This window comes from Delphinapterus leucas, chromosome 20 (assembly GCF_059928025.1).
Source record: "Delphinapterus leucas isolate spDelLeu-1000000601 "Yukka" chromosome 20, BTC_Dleu_Yukka2, whole genome shotgun sequence".
Taxonomy (NCBI): domain Eukaryota; kingdom Metazoa; phylum Chordata; class Mammalia; order Artiodactyla; family Monodontidae; genus Delphinapterus; species Delphinapterus leucas.
This window is the reverse complement of record NC_143148.1, coordinates 7,019,152-7,042,818: the sequence shown is the minus strand read 5'-3', so window position 1 is coordinate 7,042,818 and position 23,667 is coordinate 7,019,152. Positions and strand designations below refer to the sequence as shown.

Below are 23,667 nucleotides of genomic sequence, written 5' to 3'. Positions count from 1 at the left end.
GAACTGTAGTCCTCACTTCCTAGCTTGCTCCAGGTAGATTAGGTCCAGCCCCTTTAGAAAGCAATTTAACAATATGTTCCAGGAACCAAGAAAATGGTTAGAGTCTTGATTCTGTTATTCCCATCCTGGGAATTTGACTTAGAGAAATAATCCCCCCAAAAGGAGAGAGGAAGTTAGCATGGAAATGCTCATTATTACATGATTCATAATTGGGAAAATTGGTGAATAACCTGTGTCAATCTGGGGCTTAGAGCAAAGTCTAAATGGGGGCATGGATTTATAGATTATTCTATGCCCACCAATGAAACATCATTAGCCCTAATAATGATGAGGATGGAGTTTACGTGGTGACAAAGGACAATGTCATGGTATAATGAGGGCAAAACAGAGAAGCCAAAATTGTTTCTGATTACAATTAAATAAAGTAACACTTATTTTAAAATGATACTCAGAAGGAAAGATGAAAAAAAATCAAAACAACCTGACTTCTGAGGATGGCCAAGTTGTAGGTGAGTATATAGCTTTTTGTTTTATGATCCAAAAATTTCAACATTAAGAAATATGGATATGGAATACAGAGTGAAATGAAACCAGAAAGACATACACCCAAAAATGACTAGTGGGTCTCTCTGGCCTGTGGGATTATGGGGAATTGGTATTTTAGTTCATACTTCTCTACACTTTTCAAATTATCCTTTAAAATAAGCTTATCTTATTCTACTTTAAAATTTTTCCTGTTATAAAAGTGTATGTATTATTTTTATAATAGAAAATACTATGTTTCAAAAATTTGAGAGAAGGGCTTCCCTGGTGGCGCAGTGGTTGAGAGTCCGCCTGCCAATGCAGGGGACACGGGTTTGTGCCCCGATCCAGGAGGATCCCACATGCCGCGGAGCGGCTGGGCCCGTGAGCCATGGCCGCTGAGCCTGCGCGTCCGGAACCTGTGCTCCGCAACGGGAGAGGCCACAACAGTGAGAGGCCCGCGTACCGCAAAAAAAAAAAAATATATGAGAGAATAAAAACCTCCTTTTGAGCATGACTAAAATTAGAAAATGATGTCTAACAGGGCAATTACTTTGTAAAGCACAATTCCTGGAAGTGGAAAAGACAGAAACAATAGGACATAAGAAATGGCTGGAAATATGTGAAACATATTCCATGTTTAAGCCAACTGCAGATTTTTCAGTGAAATTTGTAGCTTAAAGTTTTAAAGGAAACTAAAATCGCCTGGCATTTATCTTTAGTTACATATATTTGTGACTTTTACTCTAACAGATGAATCTTTCCAGCTGTGTTTGTTTTTTCTTGAATTTCCAGGCTCCAATTTAACACATGATGAATAAATTTTAAAAGCTCAGAGAGACCTTATTAAAGATCCCAGATGAAGTTGCATCCTATGTAGACCACCCCATACCTACCACCATCCAGGGACGTTGTAGGGTTCAGAAATGGGGGGGAAGCTTAGATTTTAGGGGGGAGCCCTTTAAATGATCAGAAGCTGTCTCTGCTGGTGATAAACAGCGCCATCCTCCTTCTAGGAGGCAAAAAAGGAACCAACTCTCTCAATATATAGTGTTATGGCTCCTCTCTGGGAAGAAGCTTCTACTGCTGATGAAGGCTGAACGGAACCCAGCAGAAGAATCACCAGTTTGTTTCATTCTCAGGCTCTCTAGTCAGCATGAGTTCTCTGATGATCACTAAGCTGCATGTTCCAAGCAAAGACTTTCTCAAAATTACCGCAGACGTAGCCATCATGCACAGTGTGAAGTCTCTGATGTTCGGCCAGGTGTGAACCCCAGCTGAAATCCTCTCCGCGTTCTTTACATGCATAGCGCTTGCCACCCATATGAACTTTCTGGTGTTGAATGAGGTGTGAAATCTGGGCATAGGTTTTCCCACAGTTCTTACATTTGTAGGGCCTCTCCCCGGTATGAATCCTCTGATGCTGAATGAGGTGGATACTTTGATTGAAGGCTTTCCCGCATTCCTTACAGGTGTAGGGTTTCTCGCCGGTGTGAATCCTCTGATGTTGAGTTAGGGATGAGTTGTGACTGAATGTTTTCCCACACTCCTTACACTTATAGGGTTTCTCGCCTGTGTGGATCTTCTGATGCTCGATGAGATGGGCGCTCCGGCTGAAGGCTTTCCCACACTCACTGCACTCATAAGGTTTCTCTCCGGTGTGAGTCCTCTGGTGTTGGATGAGGTGGGAAATCTGGGTGTAGGCTCTCCCGCAAATTGTACACTCATAGGGCTTCTCCCCGGTGTGAATTCTCTGGTGGCGCATAAGTGAGGAGTTCTGGCTGAAGGTTTTCCCGCATTCGTTACACTTGTAGGGTTTCTCACCAGTGTGGATCGTCTGGTGTTGAGTAAAGGAGGAGGTGTGACTGAAAGCCTTTCCACACTCTTTACATATATAGGGTTTCTCCCCCACGTGAATGCTCTGGTGCCTCATGAGGTGGGAGATCTGCGTGTAAGCCTTCCCACACTCATGACACTCATAGGGCTTCTCACCAGTATGAATTCTCTGATGCTGAGTCAGGGATGAACTGTGGCTGAAGGCTTTGCCACACTCGGGGCACTCGTAAGGCTTCTCTCCAGTGTGGACTCGCTGGTGCTGGGTCAGTGACGAGCTGTGGCTGAAGGTTTTCCCACACTCGTTACACTTGTAGGGTTTCTCACCAGTGTGGATTGTCTGGTGCTGAGTCAGGGAGGAGGTGTGACAGAAAGCCTTGCCACACTCACTGCATTTGTAGGGCTTCTCCCCTGTGTGTATTTTCTGGTGGCGGGTGAGGTGGGACACCTGGGAGTAGAACTTCCCACACTGGTTGCATTTATAGGGTTTCTCCCCAGTATGGCATCGCTGGTGTTTGATGAGGGAGGAGCTCTGGGTGAAGGCTTTCCCACATTCCTTGCATTTGTAGGGTTTCTCTCCAGTGTGGATCCTCTGATGCTCAGTGAGCGATGAGCTCTGGGTAAAGGTCTTGCCGCATTCGTTGCAGGCGTAGGGCTTCTCTCCTGTGTGGATGATGTGGTGCTGGATGAAATATGAGCTGTTGCTGAATGCTTTCCCGCACTCGTTACACTTGTAGGGCTTCTCTCCAGTGTGAATTCTCTGGTGTAGGACATAATCCGAATGGTAGATGAAGGCTTTCCCACATTCCGTGCAGTTAAATGGTTTCCTTTGGTGTTTCAGGCTCTTTCTTGACCTGGTCCACTTCTGAGGATCCTCTCCCCCAGGCACTCTTTGCTTCCCAACGAAAGCTGAGGTCTGCCTGAAGTGTCTCAACTCGCCATGGGTGTTTTCCTCGGGAGTAGTAAACAACCATCTCAAACGCCTCTCCTGCTTTCCCTGGTCTTCCAGTTGACGGCCGCATGTCCAGGAGTCCCCCAACTTGGTGTCTCCAAGCACTGCCCTTAAAATGCCCTCTATCTTTCCCATTGGGGAAGCCACGTCTTTGGAAATACTCTTTTTTGGAAGTGCCTCCTGAGTAGTTTCAGAGTTTGTCTCCAAGTCTGAAAGAAATGGAAAATATGAACTTCATCTGTCCCAGGACAAAAGAAGCTGGTTATTTAGATCTGGCATTGTAATTTTTTTTTTTTTTTTTTTTTTTGGCTGTGCGGCTTGTGGGATCTTAGTTCCCCAACCAGGGATGGAACCTGTGTCCCCTGCAGTGGAAGTGCAGGGTCCTAACCACTGGACCGCCAGGGAATTCCCTGACATTGTAATCTTAAAAAGAAAGATTTCAAAGTTTATATTGCTAGTTCTAAAGGCATGAGGTAGACAGATTCATGTTGTGACACGGAAGAATGGTCTCAGTATATTCTAAACATGCAAAAAAATGAGTTGCAAAGCAGTTTATATGCACAGTGGTTTCTTAGCCATATGTGTAATACATTTTCACAAATCGATAAGAAAAAGAGAAACAATCTAATCAAATAGTGAAGCAGGAATGTGAATAGACATTTTGCAGAAGAAAAACAAGTGGCTGATAAATATGTGAAAAAGATGCTCAACGTAAGTAACAGTCTAAAAAGTCAAATTTCTCAGATGCCATTTGACACTTTTTACATTGGAAAATATTAAAAATATCCAATGTTGGCAAACGAGCATGGTAGAAGCATTCTCACACTATGTTGGTGGACACGTGCAGGGAAAGAGTTAACACAGAAGGTCCACTTTACTCAGTTTTTATCTCTGTAACCATGGCAATGACCCTTAGCTAAGCTCTGAGAATTGAATTCCTGGTATTTTACATAATTACTGGTTGATGATCTTTTTCTGTGTGCTCAAGACGCTGGGTCAAAATGTACTAGGCTGTCAGCATTGTTTACTGTATAATTTGCTGGGATTTAAAAAAGAAAATCAATATTTTCTTGGCCACGTGGCATGTGCGATTTTAGCTCCCGGAGCAGGGATTGAACGCACGCCCCTTGCATTGGAGGCGCGGAGTCTTAACCAGTGGACTGCCCGAGAAGTCCCAGCATTGTTTCCTGTAAATGGAAGATTCATGATGCCCGTCTGGTGCCTGATTTGGGGTCTTCACCACGGCTGGTCATGTAGCAGGTATGTGCTAATGATATCAAGCATCTTCTCATATGCTTACTGATCATTTGTGTGTCTTTGAAGAAACGGCTACTGAGATCTTTGGCCCATTTTTAACTGGATTATTTGTCCTTTTATTGTTGAGTTGTAAGAAGGATCAGTCCCTTATCAGACATATAATTTACAAAATTTTTCTTGCTTTCTGTGGGTTGCCTTTTCATTTTCTTTATAGTGTCTTTTGAAGCACAAAAATTTTAAATTTTGATGATGTCCAATTTATTTTTTCTTTTCTTGCTTGTTCCTTTGATGTCATATCTAAGGAACCATTGCCTAATCCAATGACAACAGGATTATTTTCAAAATCCCGCAGAGCATTTAGTTGCTATGTCTCTGTTTGGGGTGATCCCACAACCATCCACTAATTTGGTGATTTTTCTGGAAGGATTTACATGACTCAACAACAAGTTGTATGCACAGCTAAAATTTCTTACAGCAAAGTATGTAACAAATACGTGTGTAGGTGAAGGCTAGAGAGATGATGTGAGGGCTTCCATGTCAGCCTCTCTCTGCAAGGGTCACTTGGATGTGCTTTTCTCTACTGATGTGAACTTCGGAGACACATGGTAGAGGTCTTCACCCAGGGAAATCCACTTGAGTCTTAGAGCCTAGAGTTCTCTAATTCAGTCCCCAAAAGAAATTCAGTGAAGCGGGTACTATCAGTGTCCCCAGTCAATGTCCCCACTTGACAGATAAGCACCAAGAGCTTAAGTCACTTACCCACAGTCACACGGCCTGACAGTGGCAGAGCTGGGATTTGAACTCAGAGAGTCTGGCTCCAGAGCCCACACTCTTAACTGCCACATGAACAAGTGCAGTAATAGCAGCTCAAGCAAGGAGCTGTGAAAGCACCGAGAAGGGGCAGGTCACTCAGCCTGGAAGTCAGGGAAGGCCTCCTGGAAGAGGTGACCTGTAGCCTTGAGGATCGTGAAGGTGTCTGCCACGCAGACAAAGCAGGGAAGGGTGTTCCAGGCAGAGGGAACAGCATGTGCACAAGCCCAAAGGTGGGAACACACATTCAAGTTCAGGGAGGAACAGGCACTTCAGGGAGTGAGGTCAGGGCGTGAGGTACCAACACCGGTGGATGGTGATGAGAGATGAGGCCAGAGACAGAGTAGGCTGAATCACACAGGGCCTTGAGTGCCAGGTGTGCGGCTAGGACTTTGTCTCAGGGGCACTGGGGAGACACATGAGGGCTATGAGCAGGGGAGGGACGGGATCTGGGGCTGTGTGTGAGATGAACCAGAAGACTGGAGGCTGGGAGGCCAGGGAGGAGGCTGGGGTGAGGGTCCAGGTGAGGGTCGTTGAGGGCTGAGCCAGGGCTGTTGGCGGGGGGTGGGGTGGGGAATGGGGAAAGGGAGTGGGCAGGAGGGACAAGACTGGGGCCTGATGGGCTATGGTGGGTGAGGGGGTAGGAAGGGGTAAGTACTGGCCCCACAACAGGATGGACAAGTGATGGAAAAAAGGATGCTTCAATTCCCTCCTCTGATGAGGTCACGGGCCAGTAGGGGCAGAAATCTGGCCTCTTCCTGTCCCCCAACATGTCAGGCCAGATCCCACTTCTGGGTCTCTTACACAAGTGATTTCCAATAAATAATCATAACGATAACCAGTGTAGCCTCTTCTTTCTTTTTGGCCACGTTGCATGGCTTGTGGGATCTTAGTTACCCGACCAGGGATTGAACCTGGGCCCACAGCAGTGAAAGCCCAGAGTCTGCCATGGAACTCCCCATCGTAGCCTATTCTGAGCAGGGGGTTCTGGGTGCCCTCTGTATGTATTAACTCACTTATTCTTCCCAACCCTAGGTGCTATTATTGACCCCATTTTGCAGATGAGGAAATTGAGGCACAGAGGAGCTAAATGACTTGCCTGAAGGTCACACAGCCAGGAAGCGGTGGAGCTGGGATTTGAACCCAGCACCCACAGTGATAGCCTGTATGGTACACTCCCTCACTCTCAAACGACCATCACTGATCATGACAGATGGAGGGTAGGAAGACAGCTCGCATCTGCTGGACATCCTCACCCACCTGAACAGGTAACTCGCCAGGCTTCTCTCCTCTCCATCCTGGGCTCTTCCCCTCGCTCCAGACGGCAGATCACATCGGGTTTGGACCCAGGAAGCCCTGCCCCTGAAAAAAATGTGAGACTTGGCCATGGGTGCCGCAGTCACAGGGAGGCCTCAGGGCTGGGCCCCAAGCCCTGGGTCTGCAGGGGAGATGCATACATTGGACACCTAATGATTAGAAGATCTGCAAGACTCGTTTATTGAGTGCCTACTACATTCCAGAGAGAACCTGAGCCCTGACATCACTGTTTAAGGCTCCAGCTCTGTGTTAAAGTTGAGTGAAAAATACACATAGCATTTCAAGGACTTGATATGGAGAAAAAAGGAAACAATGTCACTAATAATTCATAGATTGATTATGATGTCAACATGTGCCTAAATGATCATATTTTGGCTAGACTGCGTGCAACAAAACAGATTACTAAAATTCATCTCATCTGTTTCTTTTGACTTTTTCAGGCCTGCTGTCTTTGAGATCACTAATTCCTCTCTTCCTGCAGTGGGGGAATATTACGCCCCCAGGAACCTCAGCATGTGGCCTGATTTGGAAAGAGGGGCTTTGCAGATGTAAATGGTTAAGATGGGGTCCTACTGGATTCGGGTAGGCCCTAAATCCAATGACTGGTGTCCTTATAAGAAGAGGAGAGACACACAGACACATTTGGAGGGCAAAAGGCCAGGTGAAGATGGAAGCAAAGATTGTGGTGATGCAGGTACAGGGCAAAGAATGCCAAGAATGCCACGAGTCTTCAGGCGCTGGAGAAATCCAGGAAGGACTCTCCTCAGGAGTCTTCAGAAGGAGCCCGGCCCTGCCTGCACCTTGGTTTTGTGCTCCTGGCCTCCTGAACTGTGAGAGAATACATTTCTGCTGTTGTGAGTCCCCAGGTTCGTGACAATTTGGTACAGCCGCCCTAGGAAACAAACATACTCCCTAATGATCATTCCTGTGAGCAAACATGCTGAAAAATCACTCCCACCTTAAATGGAGAAGCGGGAGGAGGAAGAGAATGGAAGGGGGTAACACTGAGGAGGTAGGCAGGGGCCAGGTCACATAAGGGTATGAAGGAGTGGGTACAGGCCATGCCCAGGACTGGCCTGGTGACTGGATGGGCGGAAACTGTCCCTGAGATGGGGGAACCGGAGGAGGAGTGGGTCCAGGGGGATATGGGGAGCTCAGTGGGGACAGGGAGCATGGGATCTCCCCAGGGAGGTATTCTGCAGGCCACCAGCAGCACAGATTGAAGCTCGGGGGGCAGACTGAGGGGACCTCATCTGTATGCACAGATTGTGCAGAAAGGGGTTTAACACAGCAGGCTGACTGCTCTCCTTGGCAAGGTCTGCTTGCAAGGTTGCCCTTGCTGGCATCTGGGAACCTGGGTTTCAGGAGGGTTCCAGAACTCTCTAACTGATAAGAGGGGCTCCCTGTGCCCGAACTGTTTGTTCAAAACAATGTGGTTTCTCTCCTGGGCATATATCCAGAGAACACTCTAATTCAAAAAGATACACGCATACCCTACTATATATAAAATAGATAACTAATGAGAACCTATTGTTTAGCACAGGGAACTCTACCCAGTGCTCTGTGGTCACCTAAATGGGAAGGAAATCTAAAAAAGAGTAGATGTATGTATACGTATAACTGATTCACTTTGCTGTACAGCAGAAACGAACACAACATTGTAAAGCAATTATACTCCAATAAAAATAAATTTAAAAAAGGGCTTCCCTGGTGGCACAGTGGTTGAGAGTCTGCCTGCCGATGCAGGGGACACAGGTTCGTGCCCCGGTCCGGGAAGATCCCACATGCTGCTGAGCGGCTAGGCCCGTGAGCCATGGCCGCTGAGCCTGCGCGTCCGGAGCCTGTGCTCCGCAACGGGAGAGGCCACAGCAGTGAGAGGCCCGCGTACCGCAAAAAAAAAAAAAAAAAAAAAAAAAAAAAAAGATGCACCCATATGTGCATAGAAGCACTATTCACAATAGCCAAGACATGGAAGCAACCTAAGTGTCCATCAATAGATGAATGGATAAAGAAGATGTGGTACATATATACAATGGAATACTACTCGGCCATAAAAAAAGAATGAAATAATGCCGTCTGCAGCAACATGGATGGACCTAGAGTTTTTCATACTAAGCGAAGTAAGCCAGAAAGAGAAAGACAAATACCATATGATACTTATATGTGGAATCTAAAATATGACACAAATCAACGTATCTACGAAACAGAAACAGACTCACAGACATTGGGAACAGACTTGTGGTTGCCAAGGGGGAGGGGTGGGGGAGGGATGGATTGGGAGCTTGGGATTAGCAGAGGCGAACTATTATACATAGGATGGTTAAACAAGGTCCTACTGTATAGCACAGGGAAATATATTCAATAATATATTTATATCCTGAGATAAATCATAATGGAAAAGAACATGAAAAAGAATACATATGTATGTATACCTGAGTTACTTTGCTGTACAGAAGAAATTAACACCACATTGTAAATCAACTATACTTCAATAAAATTTAAAAAAAAAAGAAGAGGGCAGGGGCACAGGCTGAAGATTTTGTGGGACAGGCAGAGGACTTGGGGCCCTCGGGGATGCTGGGACTCTGGGAGAAGCCAGCAGAGAGACAGAGAGATGGACAGGGGCCGCCCAGGAGGGTCCGGTGAGAGGTGCAGAGAGGACCCCCGTGAATGCCCACAGTTAAGCAGCGGGTGGGCATGGAGGAGATGAGGGCTGAAGGGGGCATCCTGCCTCTTCCTGGGAGGGCAGGGGGCAGGGCCTCACCCAGCGATAGAAGGTTCTGGTAGTTCTCCAGCATCACATCCCGATACAGCTCCCTCTGGCCAGGCCCCAGCTGGCCCCACTCCTCCAGGGTGAAGTCCACAGCCACGTCTTTGAAGGTCACCGATTCCTGCAAGGGCCAATTTTATATCATGGACAGGCACGTCTTTCCAGAACTCTGGGGTGGGACAGGTCATGTGTCAAGAGCCTACCACTTGTTCCTTGCGCTGGAACGTTCTGACTTGGCAGATTTGGGACGACTGAATTAAACCGGCCCATGGGAATGTAAAATGTCTAGGTAGGGCAGCCGTTAGCCCACAGGCACCTTGGTAGAAAGTAGAACAAGGCCCCCCCGCATTCACATGACTCTTTACTGCCATCTGTTGGAAAATTGTTATAATACACCAATTATTTCTAGCATGTGACAGTTGACTGCCATCTGCGTGTAAATTGCTACAATCAATATACCGATGTAGGAGGTGGAAGATGCAAATCATGCCACTGAGATGAGGCACCCTTGTGCAGTACGTAACCTACACACCTGTACATGACAGCCCTGAGAAACACTTTTAAAAAACTACCGGACTTCCCTGGTGGTCCAGTGGTTAAGACTCCGCTTTTCCAGTGCAGGGGGGCACAGGTTCAGTCCCTAGTTGGGGAATTTCTGCATGCTGTGCGGCGCGGCCAAAATAAAAAACAAACTACCAGTCATGGTATGTCGGAGCTACTCCTAAGTCGCACTCCATCCCACACTCCAACTCTGATCCCAACCCCCATTCCTGATTCCAAGAATAAGGCTCAGGATGAAGCAAAACCATCCACTGTCCACTTTGCCTGGTAACCAAAAGGCTGCTGAGCATCAGATGACTGATTTTTAGACCGTGTCATAACGTCCCATCTCAGAGAATTCTGCCCCACACCCCGCACCTCCCAGTCCCAGAGAAACTCCCATCACTGTATCTCTCCCAGTATTGGGAGGGGCAGAAGATCTTGGCACAGGCAGAGATGTGGAAAGCCGTGGGGTCCACAAAGTCATCTCGGGGAAGAGGGAGCCCAGACTCACCTGGCCTTTGCCCGTCAGCGTCCTGATGGCCATTGCTGGGTCCCAGGCATGCACCTCCAGAAGAAAGAACCAGGCCTAAGTCTGCAAAGCTACAGGAGGAAGATGGAGCAGAGAGGGGGTCAGTTCTGGCCTAGACAGACAGACACTTTGCCAAAGATGCCTCATGACAGAGGGGCCCCTGGTCTCCTGAGAGCCAAAGCAAAGGTTCAGGGCAGGGTGCCTGAGGCCCCCATTCTTTTTTTTTATATATATAAATTTATTTTATTTTATTTATTTTTGGCTGCATTGGGTCTTTGTTGCTGTGCGCGGGCTTTTCTCTAGTTGGGGCGAGCGGGGGCTACTCTTCGTTGCGGTGAGCGGGCTTCTCATTGCGGTGGCTTCTCTTGTTGTGGAGCACGGGCTCTAGGTGCGTGGGCTTCGATAGTTGAGGCACGCGGGCTCAGTAGTTGTGGCTCGCAGGCTCAGCAGTTGTGGCGTGCGGGCTTAGTTGCTCCGCGGCACGTGGGATCTTCCTGGACCAGGGCTCGAACCCATGTCCTCTGCATTGGCAGGGGGATTCTTAACCACTGCGCCAACAGGGAAGTCCCGAGGCCCCCATTCTGTAGTGATCACCACTAGTAATCAAGGGGCTCAGCTCACTGCACCCAAACAGCAGCTCTCAGAGAAGTAGCTACAGTTATCCCCAGATGAGGAAATCCAAGCACAGGAGGCCACGGCCATTGCTCAAGGTCATAGAGATGTCAAGTGTCAGAGTGAGATTCAAACCCAGAAGTCTGCCCCCAGAGCCAACCCCTCCTTTTTTTTCTTATAAATTTTATTTATTTAAAAAATTTTTAATTTTATTGGAGTAGAATTGATTTGCAATGTTGTGTCAGTTTCAGGTGTACAGCAAAGTGAATCAGTTACACATATACATATATTCATTCTTTTTTATCTTATAGGTCATTACAGAATATTGAGTAGAGTTCCCTGTACTATACAGTAGGTCCTTGTTGGTTATCTATCTTATATACAGTACTGTCTTATAATTTTTAAATTGTGGTAAAACACAGAACATATACCATTTTAACCATTTGAATATATACAATTCAGTGGCATTTAATACAGTCACAACGGTGTGCAACCATCACTGCTATCTAGTTGCAGGACATTTTCATCATCATCCTAAAAGGAAACCTTGTACTTAATCAGTTACCCCTGAATCTCCCTTCCCCCATGCCAGTCCCTCCTCATAACCACTAACCTTTCTGTCTCAATGGATTTGCCTGTTCTGGACATTTCATATCAATGGAACCATACCATATGTGACATTTTGTGTCTGGCTTCTTTCATTCAGCACAACGTGTTCAAGGATCATCCATGCTACAGCATGTAATCAGTGTCTTATTCCTTTCTATGGCTGAATAATATTCCCTGGTGTGGATGAACCACATTTTGCAGAGCTCCTTCTATCTGTCCTAAAATCCAAGCAGTATCCAAGGATCCTGGACTCCTGCTTAAGATGTCATTTAAAGAAGGATTCCAGCTGTTGAGATGAAGTTGAAGAATCCTTTACAAAGAGAAGTTGGTGCTCAGACTGTGGTCACCCCCATTCATTCGTCAAACATGCTCTGGGCCCCATGTGAGTAACAGGCTCCATTTGGGGTTCTGAGGGCAGAGAGATGAGTGAGATGTGATCCTGCCCTCGAGGGACTTCCTGCCTGTGAGGGAGACAGGCCTGGACATAGACCAGTTGGTGGGCTGAATAATGGTCCCAAAAGATATCCCTGGGATGCACTACTGGGCATATACCCTGAGAAAACCATAATTCAAAAAGAGTCATGTACCAAAATGTTCATTGCAGCTCTATTTACAATAGCCTGGAGATGGAAACAACCTAAGTGTCCAGCATCGGATGAATGGATAAAGAAGATGTGGCACATATATACAATGGAATATTACTCAGCCACAAAAAGAAACGAAATTGAGCTATTTGTAATGAGGTGGATGGACCCAGAGTCTGTCATACAGAGTGAAGTAAGTCAGAAAGAGAAAGACAAATACCGTATGCTAACACATATATATGGAATTTAAGAAAAAAAATGTCATGAAGGACCTAGGGGTAAGACAGGAATAAAGACACAGACCTGGGGCTTCCCTGGTGGCGCAGTGGTGGGAGTCCGCCTGACGATGCAGGGGACACGGGTTCATGCCCCGGTCTGGGAGGATCCCGCATGCCATGGAGCGGCTGGGCCCGTGAGCCATGGCCGCTGAGCCTGCGCGTCCGGAGCCTGTGCTCCGCGACAGGAGAGGCCACAACAGTGAGAGGACCGCATACCGCAAAAAAAAAAAAAAAAAAAAAAAGACACAGACCTACTAGAGAATGGACTTGAGGATATGGGGAGGGGGAAGGGTAAGCTGTGACAAAGTGAGAGAGTGGCATGGACATATATACACTACTAAACGTAAAATAGATAGCTAGTGGGAAACAGCCGCATAGCACAGGGAGATCAGCTCGGTGCTTTGTGACCACCTAGAGGGGTGGGATAGGGAGGGTGGGAGGGGGGGAGACGCAAGAGGGAAGAGATATGGGAACATATGTATATGTATAACTGATTCACTTTGTTATAAAGCAGAAACTAACACACCATTGTAAAGCAATTATACTCCAATAAAGATGTAAAAACAAAATGATATCCCTGGGATGAACTTTTAAAAACAATTAATTAATTAATTAATTTTTAAATTTTTGGCTGCCGTTGGGTCTTCTTTGCTGCGCTCAGGCTTTCTCTAGTTGCGGTGAGCGGGGGCTACTCTTTGTTGCATGCGCGGGCTTCTCATTGTGGTGGCTTCTCTTGTGGAGCACAGGTTCTAAGGGCGCAGGCTCAGTAGTTGTGGCTCACAGGCTCTAGAGCACAGGCTCAGTAGTTGTGGCGCTGGGGCTTAGTTGCTCCACGTCATGTGGGATCTTCCCGGACCAGGGCTTGAACCCGTGGACCCTGAATTAGCGGGCGGATTCTTAACCACTGCGCCACTAGGCAAGGCCTGGAATGAACTTTTGATGTGATTAAGTTAAGCATCTTTTTTTTTCCTTTTTGGGGGGGTGATGAGTTCCTGAATGCAGCCAGCCTCTCCTGACTCAGAGCAGAGCGGGCTCTGTGCAGACCACCCCCACTTGTAACATTTGTAACAGAGCCAGGCTGTGAGCTCATAGCCCCAGCAAGTTCTTAGAAAAACCAAGTTAAATATGTGACCTTTCCACAGGCTGCCTGGAGGGATTGATATCTGTGGGTTCTGGAAAGCCCCATACACTGCAAGGTAGATAAAAAACACTAGGTTTGAGTCTTTGGGCAGGACTGTAACCCCAGCCTGGAACACTGCCTCTCAAGTTAAGCATCTTGAGATGGGAAGATGATCCTGGATTATCTGGGTGGACTCTAAATGCAATGACAAGTGTCCTTATAAGAGGGAGGCAGAGGGAGATCTGACACGGAGGGGAAGCCCATGTGACAGAAGTAAAGAGGAGCAGAGTCAGAGAGACAAGGCACTATGCCTCTGGCTTTGAAGCCGAAGGAAGGCGCCATGAGCCATGGGATGCAAGCAGCCTCTAGAAGCTGCTAAAGGCCAGGAAACCGATTCTCCCCTAGAGCCTCTGAAGGAAGCATGGCTCTGCTGACACCTTGATTGCTGCCCAGTGAAAACCAGTTCAGACTTCTGGCCTCCAGAACTGTAAGAGAATATTACATCTGTATTGTTTGAAGCCACTAAGTTTCTGGTAATTTGTTAGAGCAGAAATGGGAAACTAACACGGTCCAGAAATAAAGACTCAGAGCCTCACGTGCTTCCAGGCTAACAGCTGCACGTACACCCAGCTACACAGGAACGCACCCACCTGAGGGCTGAAACCAGTGGGTGAAATTTTGATGAGGAACAGAGGCTTAACCACCTCCTCATGAGTCACTTACTACGGTAGTGCCCCCTTATCCGCAGCTTCGCTTTCCACGGTTTCAGTTACCTGAGGTCAACTGTGGTCCAAAAACACTGAATGGAAAGTTCCATAAAGAAACAATTCACAAGTTTTAAATCACACACCATTCTGAGTATCGTGATAAAATCTTGCGCCGTCCCGCTCTATCCCACCTGGGGCATGAATCATCCCCTTGTCCAGCGTATCCTGCCCCATAGTCACTTAGTAGTTGTCTCGATGGACTGTCGCGGTATCACAGTGCTTGTGTTCAAGCAACCCTTATTTTACTTAGTAATGGCCCCAAAGTGCAAGAGTAATGATGCTGATAATTCGAATATGCCAAAGAGAAGCTGTAAAGTGCTTCCTTTAAGTGAAAAGGTAAAAGATCTCAGTAAAGACAGAAAAAAATATCAGACTTCCCTGGTGGCGCAGTGGTCAAGAATCTGTCTGCCGGGACATCCCTGGTGGTGCAGTGGTTAAGAATCCGCCTGCCAATGCAGAGGACACGGGCTTGAGCCCTGGTCCGGGAAGACCCCACATGCCACAGAGCAACTAAGCCTGTGCGCCACAACTACTGAGCCTGCGCTCTAGAGCCCATGTGGCACAACTACTGAGCTCACGGGCCACAGCTACTGAAGCCCGTGCGCCTAGAGCCCGTGCTCCATAACAAGAGAAGCCACTGCAATGAGAAGCCAGCGCACCGCAATGAAGAGTAGTCCCCGCTCGCCGTAACCAGAGAAAGCCTGCGCACAGCAACGAAGACCCAACACAGCCAAAAATAAATAAAATTTTAAAAACAAAAGAAAAAAAATCATATGCTGAGGTTGCTAAGATCTACGTTAAGAATGAATCTTCTATCTGTGAAATTGTGACGAAAGAAAAAGAAATTCAGGACTTTGCTGGTGGTCCAGTGGTTAGGACTCAGCGCTTTCACTGCCATGGCCCCGGGTCCAATCCCAGGTCGGGGAAGATCCCACAAGCCGCGTGGCCAAAAAAACAAAAAAACAAAACACCCCCAACAAACTGCAAAAGTTACATACAGCCACAGCGCATAAGCATAAGTGCTTTACAGAAGAGGCATTAAATTTGTACAATGAGATTTTTTGAGAGAGCCCACATTCACAAAACTTTTATTACTGTATATTCTTAAAGTTGTTCTATTTTATTATTAGTTATTATTGTTAATCTCTTACTGTGCCTAATTTGTAAATGAAATTTTATCATAGGTACGAATGTTTAGAAAAAAACTGTGTGAAAATTAATAAAAGTGAACCTCATTTAAAGTGGAGTTGGGGGACTTCCCTGGCGGTCCAGTGGTTAAGACTCCATGCTTCCAATGCAGGGGGCGTGGGTTTGATCCCTGTTCAGGGAAGTAAGATCCCATATGCCGCGTGGCGCAGCCAAAAATTAAATTAGATTAGATTAGATCAGATTATTTAAAAAGTGGAGCTGCAAGGCCAGGAGGGGGAGTTCTCAAGCAGCACCACTCCACAACCATCACAGGCCCTAATGGAAGAAGCTTCAGCAGGAAAGAACCATCTATTATAGGCCCCAACCAGAAAAGATGTACATTGCATCCCCTACAAGAAATCAACTACCACAGCAACTAGGCCAATGAGAAACCATCACCACTCTGAATTCTCACTTTTCTCTAATGGACTTTCATTCAAAAGAACTCCTCTCAATTTCCTGTGTTTTTTTTTTTTCTATATAAGATAAAGTTCCTCTCTTGTTTGTTGGACTTCCTATGGCTTTTGCTATAGCCTGCTTGTCCCGAATTGCAATTCTTCGGTGTTCCTGAATAAGCCCATTTTGCTGGTAAAATAACCCGCTGCTTTATTCTTTAGGTTAACAACAGTATATAGAGGGTTCAGTACTATCCAAGATTTCAGCCATCCACTGGGGGCCTTGGAATGTACCCTCCGAAGATAATGGGATCTACTGTAATTACAAAACGAAGAGAACTTTTTTTAAAAAATTAATTTAATTAATTAATTTATTTTTGGCTGTATTGGGTCTTCATTGCTGCACGTGGGCTCTCTCCAGTCGCGGCTAGCAGGGGCTACTCTTCGTTGCGGTGCATGGTCTTTTCATTGCGGTGGCTTCTCTTGTTGCGGAGCACGAGCTCTAGGCACGCAGGCTTCAGTAGTTGTGGCTCCCGGGCTCTAGAGCGCAGACTCAGTAGTTGTGGCGCAAGGGCTTAGTTGCTCTGCAGCATGTGGGATCTTCCCAGACCAGGGCTCGAACCCATGTCCCCTGCATTGGCAGGCGGATTCTTAACCACTGCGCCACCAGGGAAGCCCGAGGATAACTTTTTAAAGGGGAGAAACTTGGCAGGTGCCACCTTAGCCAAGTGATCGAGGCCAATGTGACCAGTGATGGGCAAGCGGACATCACAGGCTCCTGCTCTGTTAAGGACACAGCATCATTCCTAAGGTATTTCTGCCAAAAGCATGTAGCCTAAATCTAATCACAAGGGAACAACCAACACATCCAAACTGAGGGACATTCTAGAAGTACATGGTCTGCAATCTTCAGAATTGCTAAGATCATGAAGGTCAAAGAAAGACTGAACAACTGTTCCAGGTTAACGGAGACTAAAGTGGCGACAACGAATGCAGTGCATGACACGGGATTTTCTTTTGCTATTAAGGACATTATTGGGACAATTAGCAAAATCTGAAAAAGGCCTGCAGATTAGCTAATCAATAGTATTGTATGGATGTTCATTTCCTGATGTGAGCATAGTGCAATGGTTTTGGAAGAAAATGACTGTTTTTAGAAAAAACACACAGACTTATGGAGGCTGGGGGCACGCAGAGGCCCAGAGAGAAGGGGACAGACACAGAGAAAGAGAAGCAGAGACACAGGGAGAGAGAGAGAGGCAGAATGGGCGTTGGGGTGGTGGTGGGAGATTAGAGAGGGGAGATGAGACCCAGAGGGGCTAGGGCTTTCGGGTCAGACATCCCTGGTTTCACACCATGTCGACAACTCATCGGCATTGTGATCTGGAAGAAGCCATGGAATCTCCCTTGCCTGTTCTTCACCTGCTAAGTGACGAAAAGGTACATTCTCCCTCCTGGGAAATGGCCGCAGAATCGCACTCGGCTAGACTCCTGGAAAACAGCGGGCTCCCAATTCTGTGCGTTGAGTCGATGGCAGTGGAGCTCTGGGGCAGCCTCACGAGTGACAGGAGGGGGCGGGGCGCCGCCCACAGCGCCCTTCCCCTCCCACCCAGTCAGACTCGGTCCGCCTCCTGCGCGCCTGCCTCAGTCAGCCCACACCCACCGGCAGCCTCTCGGGTCCGCCAGTTCGGAACTCACCTGTGCGCCTCCGCGGGTTGTGCACGGCGGCCAGGCCTTCCCGCCCTCCTTCGGGCCCCGGAAGGCGCCTGCGCGGTCGCTGTCTCGGAACCTCAAGTCCTCGTTCTTTAAACTGCGCTCCGCAGCTGGACTGTATTTCCCAGAAACCACTGCGGCTCACGCTCCTCTAGGCCTAAGGTCTCTGAGGGCAGGGGAATGCTGGGAAATGGAGTCCTCCAGTAGAACGTGGGGCGGGAGAAAGAATGCTGTAAACAGCTACTTTGCAGCTGGCCGAAACATGGTATTTGGCAACTGTATGGCTGTACTGGCACTGTGAATATTTCCATTATAGCCAGAGTTTTTCACTGCCCTCCACAGGAGGCGACGTCATAATCCAGTTAACCCATCTAACTCAAATTTCTCCTACCAAAGCAAAAGTTTTCAAGACACCACCTAAACTGATGGTGAATGAATCGAGACTCTGTTACTTAATTATTCAATTTCCCTGGGCAACCGCCTTCCTGTTTGGCTCAGTTTCATCCATCACCTCTTAAAGGGCAGCGTGGTAAAGGAAATAAACCCCTATAGTGGGAGCTGGAGATGGCCAGGAATGCAAGGATGCGCTGGGTTATTATAAATTCGTCTGTTAATACATCAGAATAATAAAATCCTGTTGCCGAAACTCAGACTCTGTTCATCGGTGCTGAATAGAAACGCGGAGTCAGAGTTTTGGGTGAAGTAGAAAAGAGTAGCTTTTATTGCTTTGCCAGGCAAAGGGGCCACAGGGGGCTAATGCCCTCAAGACTGTGTGACCCACCTTGGAGTGGGTAGTGAGGAGTTTTATAGTGTTCAAGGAGCAGGGAGTGATCAGCTTGTGGACAATTCTCGGATTGCTTGGCATCAAAGTGAAGTTTCAAGCATCATCAGTCTTCTGGTTTCAAACAGTCTAGGGTCTATGTTCTTTTTTTTTTTTAAATAAATTTATTTATTTTATTTATTTATTTTTGGCTGCGTTGGGTCTTCGTTGCTGTGAGTGGGCTTTCTCTAGGTGTGGTGAGCATGGGGCTACTCTTCCTTGCCGTGTGCAGGCTACTCATTGTGGTGGCTTCTCTTGCTTCCAAGCACCGGCTCTAGGCGTGTGGGCTTCAGTAGTTGCAGCAAGTGGGGCTCAGTAGTTGTGGCTCACAGGCCCTGAAACGCAGGCTCAGTAGTTGTGACACACGGGCTTAGTTGCTCCATAGCATGTGGGATCTTCCCGGACCAGGGATCAAACCGATGTCCCTTGCATTGGCAGGCGGATTCTTACCCACTGCGCCACCAGGGAAGTCTACCTCTACTTTTTTTAATTTTCATTTTCTCCTCTTTTTATTAAGGATTACATAATGTTCACAGAGTTGTGAACATTGCTGCAACTTTAAAAACAGTTAACTATAAAGCATCACACAAATGAAACCTCTTTTTATGAATTCTTTGAATTCAGATAAACTGAGTCACTCTATAACCCTTACACACACCAAAATATAATAATTTTTATATTGACAGTCACATGTTCAATCTGGTTGGGTCTATCATATTGACAAATGCACCTGTCTCCATTTCCCTTTCCCTAAAATTGGGGTGAATTTGGCTTCAAAGGAACTACTTTTTTTTTTTTAACATCTTTATTGGAGTATAATTGCTTTATAATGCTGTGTTAGTTTCTGCTGTATAACAAAGTGAATCAGCTATATGCATACGTATATTCCCATATCCCCTCCCTCTTGCGTCTCCCTCCCACCCTCCTTATGCCACCCCTCTAGGTGGTCACAAAGCACCGAGCTGATCTCCCTGTGCTATGCAGCTGCTTCCCACTAGCTATCTATTTTACATTTCGTAGTGTATATACGTCAGTGTTACTCTCTCACTTCGTCCCAGCTTACCCTTCCCCCTCCCCGTGTCCTCAAGTCCATTCTCTATGTCTGTGTCTTTATTCCTATCCTGCCCCTAGGTTCATCAGAACCTTTTTTTTTTTTTTTAGATTCCATATATATGTGTTAGCATACGGTGTTTGTTTTTCTCTTTCTGATTTACTTCACTCTGTATGACAGACTCTATGTCCATCCACCTCACTACAAATAACTCAATTTCGTTTCTTTTTATGGCTGAGTAATATTCCATTGTATATATGTGCCACATCTTCTTTATCCATTCATCTGTCGATGGACACTTAGCTTGCTTCCATGTCCTGGCTATTGTAAATAGTGCTGCAATGAACATTGTGGTACATGACTCTTTTTGAATTATGGCTTTTTCAGGGTATATGCCCAGTAGTGGAATTGCTGGGTCATACGGTAGTTCTATTTTTAGTTTTTTAAGGAACCTCCATAATGTTCTCCATAGTGGCTGTATCAATTTACATTCCCACCAACAATGCAAGAGGGTTCCCTTTTCTCTACACCCTCTCCAGCATTTGTTTGTAGATTTTTTGATGATGGCCATTCTGACCAGTGTGAGGTGATACCTCATTGAAGTTTTGATTTGCATTTCTCTAATGATTAGTGATGCTGAGCATCTTTTCATGTGTTTGTATATCTTCTTTGGAGGAATACCTATTTAGGTCTTTTGCCCATCTTTGGATTGGTTTTTTTTTTTTTTTTTTTGATATTGCGCTGCATGAGCTGCTTGTATATTTTGGAGATTAATCCTTTGTCGTTGCGTCGTTTGCTGTGCAAAAGGTTTTAAGCTTCATTAGGTACCATTTGTTTATTTTTGTTTTTATTTCCATTTCTCTAGGAGGTGGGTCAAAAAGGACCTTTCTGTGATTTATGTCATAGAGTGTTCTGCCTATGTTTTCCTCTAAGAGTTTTATAGTGTCTGGGCTTACATTTAGGTCTTTAATCCATTTTGAGTTTATTTTTGTGTACAGTGTTAGGAAGTGTTCTAATTTCATTCTTTTAAATGTAGCTGTCCAGTTTTCCCACCACCACTTATTGAAGAGGTTGTCTTTTCTCATTGTATACTCTTGCCTCCTTTATCAAAGGTAAGGTGACCATATGTGTGTGGGTTTATCTCTGCGCTTTCTATCCTGTTCCATTGATCTATATATCTGTTTTTGTACCAGTACCATACTGTCTTGATTACTGTAGCTTTGTAGTATAGTCTGAAGACTGGGAACCTGATTCCTCCTGCTCCGTTTTTCTTTCTCAAGATTGCTTTGGCTATTCGGGGTCTTTTGTGTTTCCATACAAATTGTGAAATTTTTTATTCTAGTTCTGTGAAAAATGCCAGTGGTAGTTTGATAGGGATTGCATTGAATCTGTACATTGCTTTGCGTAGTATAGTCATTTTCACAATGTTGATTCTTCCAATCCAAGGACATGGTATATCCCTCCATCTGTTTGTATCATCTTTAATTTCTTTCATCAGTGTCTTACAGCTTTCTGCCTACAGGTCTCTTGTCTCCTTAGGTAGGTTTATTCCTAGGTTATTTGGTTCTTTTTGTTGCAATGGTAAATGGGAATGTTTCCTTAATTTCTCTTTCAGATTTTTCATCATTAGTGTATAGGAATGCAAGAGATTTCTGTGCATTAATTTTGTATCCTGCTACTCTACCAAATTCATTGATTAGCTCTAGTAGTTTTCTGGTAGCATCTTTAGGATTATCTATCTATAGCATCATGTCATCTGCAACCAGTGACAGTTTTACTTCTTCTTTTCTGATTTGGATTCCTTTAGTTTCTTTTTCTTCTTTGACTGCTGTGGCTAAAACTTCCAAAACTATATTTAGTAACAGTGGTGAGAGTGGGCAACCTTGTCTTGTTCCTGATCTTAGAGGAAATGGTTTCAGTTTTTCACCATTGAGAATGATGTTGGCTGTGGGTTTGTCATATGGCCTTTATTATGTTGAGGTAGCTTCCCTCTATACCTACTTTCTGGAGAGTTTTTATCATAAATGGGTGTGGAATTTTGTCAAAAGCTTTTTCTGCATCTATTGAGATTATCATATGGTTTTTATCCTTCAGTTTGTTAATATGGTGTATCACATTGATTGATTTGTGTATATTGATGAATCCTTGCATTCCTGGGATAAACCCCACTTGCTCATGGTGTATGATCCTTTTAATGTGCTGTTGGATTCTGTTTGCTAGTATTTTGTTGAGGATTTTTGCATCTATGTTCATCAGTGATATTGGCCTGTAGTTTTCTTTTTGTGTGACATCTTTGTCTGGTTTTGGTATGAGTGTGATGATGGCCTTGTAGAATGAGTTTGGGAGTGTTCCTCCCTGTGCTATATTTTGGAAGAGTTTGAGAAGGATAGGTGTTAACTCTTCTCTAAATGTTTGGTAGAATTCACCTGTAAAGCCATCTGGTCCTGGGCTTTTGTTTGTTCGAAGATTTTTAATGACAGTTTCGATTTCAGTGCTTGAGATTAGTCTGTTTATATTTTCAGTTTCTTCCTGGTTCAGTCTTGGAAGGTTGTGCTTTTCTAAGAATTTGTCCATTTCTTCCAGGTTGTCCATTTTATTGGCATATAGTTGCTTTTAGTAATCTCTCATGATCCTTTGTATTTCTGCAGTGTCAGTTGTTACTTCTCTTTTTCATTTCTAATTCTGTTGATTTGTCTTCTCCCTTTTTTTCTTGATGAGCCTGGCTCATGATTTGTCAATTTTGTTTATTTTCTCAAAGAACCAGCTTTCAGTTTTATTGATCTTTGCTATTGTTTCCTTCATTTCTTTTTCATTTATTTCTGATCTGATCTTTATGATTCCTTTCCTTCTGCTAACTTTGGGGTGTTTTTGTTCTTTCTCTAATTGCTTTAGGTGTAAGGTTAGGTTGTTTATTTGAGATTTTTCTTGTTTCTTGAGGTAGGGTTGTGTTGTTATAAACTTCCCTCTTAGAACTGCTTTTGCTGCATCCCATAGGTTTTGGGTCATCGTGTTTTCATTGTTATTTGTTTCTAGGTATTTTTTGATTTCCTCTTTGATTTCTTCAGTGATCTCTTGGTTGTTTAGTAGGGTATTGTTTAGCCTCCATGTGTTTGTATTTTTTACAGTTTTTTTTCCTGTAATTGATATCTAGTCTCATAGCTTTGTGGTCAGAAAAGACACTTGATATGATTTCAATTTTCTTAAATATACCAAGGCTTGATTTGAGACCCAAGATATGGTCTATCCTGGAGAATGTTCCATGAACACTTGAGAAGAAAGTGTATCCTGTTGTTTTTGGATGGAATGTCCTATAAATATTAATTAAGTCCATCTTGTTTAATGTGTCATTTAAAACTTGTGTTTCCTTATTTATTTTCATTTTGGATGATCTGTCCATTGGTGAAAGTGGGGTGTTAAAGTCCCCTACTATGAATGTGTTACTGTCAATTTCCCCTTTTATGGCTGTTAGCATTTGCCTTATGAATTGAGGTGCTCCTATGTTGGGTGCATAAATATTTACAATTGCTATATCTTCTTCTTGGATTGATCCCTTGATCATTATGTAGTGTCCTTCTTTGTCTCTTGTAATAGTCTTTAAAGTCTATTTTGTCTGATATGAGACTTGCTACTCCAGCTTTCTTTTGAGTTCTATTTGCATGGAATGTTTTTTCTATCACCTCACTTTCAGTCTGTATGTGTCCCTATGTCTGAAGTAGGTCTCTTGTAGACAGCATATGTACTGGTCTTGTTTTTGTATCCACTCGGCTGGTCTATGTCTTTTGGTTGGAGCATTTAATCCATTTACATTTAAGGTAATTATCAATATGTATGTTCCTATTACCATTTTCTTAATTGTTTTGGGTTTGTTTCTGTAGGTCTTTTCCTTCTCTTGTGTTTCCTGCCTAGAGAAGTTCCTTTAGCATTTGTTGTAAAGTTGGTTTGGTGGTGCTGAATTCTCTTAACTTTTGCTTATCTGTAAAGGTTTTAATTTCTCCAT

General features: G+C 45.0%; 1 protein-coding gene across 1 annotated transcript; it reads right to left on the bottom strand.

Annotated features, from left to right (window-relative positions):
* Positions 1–1,785: 1,785 nt before the first annotated feature.
* LOC111181069 (uncharacterized) lies at positions 1,786–18,323 on the bottom strand. Its single transcript, XM_030761294.2, is given in 6 exon segments — positions 1,786–1,943; positions 1,946–3,516; positions 6,635–6,736; positions 9,456–9,582; positions 10,516–10,604; positions 17,785–18,323. Coding segments are annotated over 5 exon segments (1,872 nt in total). The 5' UTR covers positions 10,549–10,604; positions 17,785–18,323; the 3' UTR covers positions 1,786–1,904.
* Between the last annotated feature and the right edge of the window lie 5,344 nt (positions 18,324–23,667).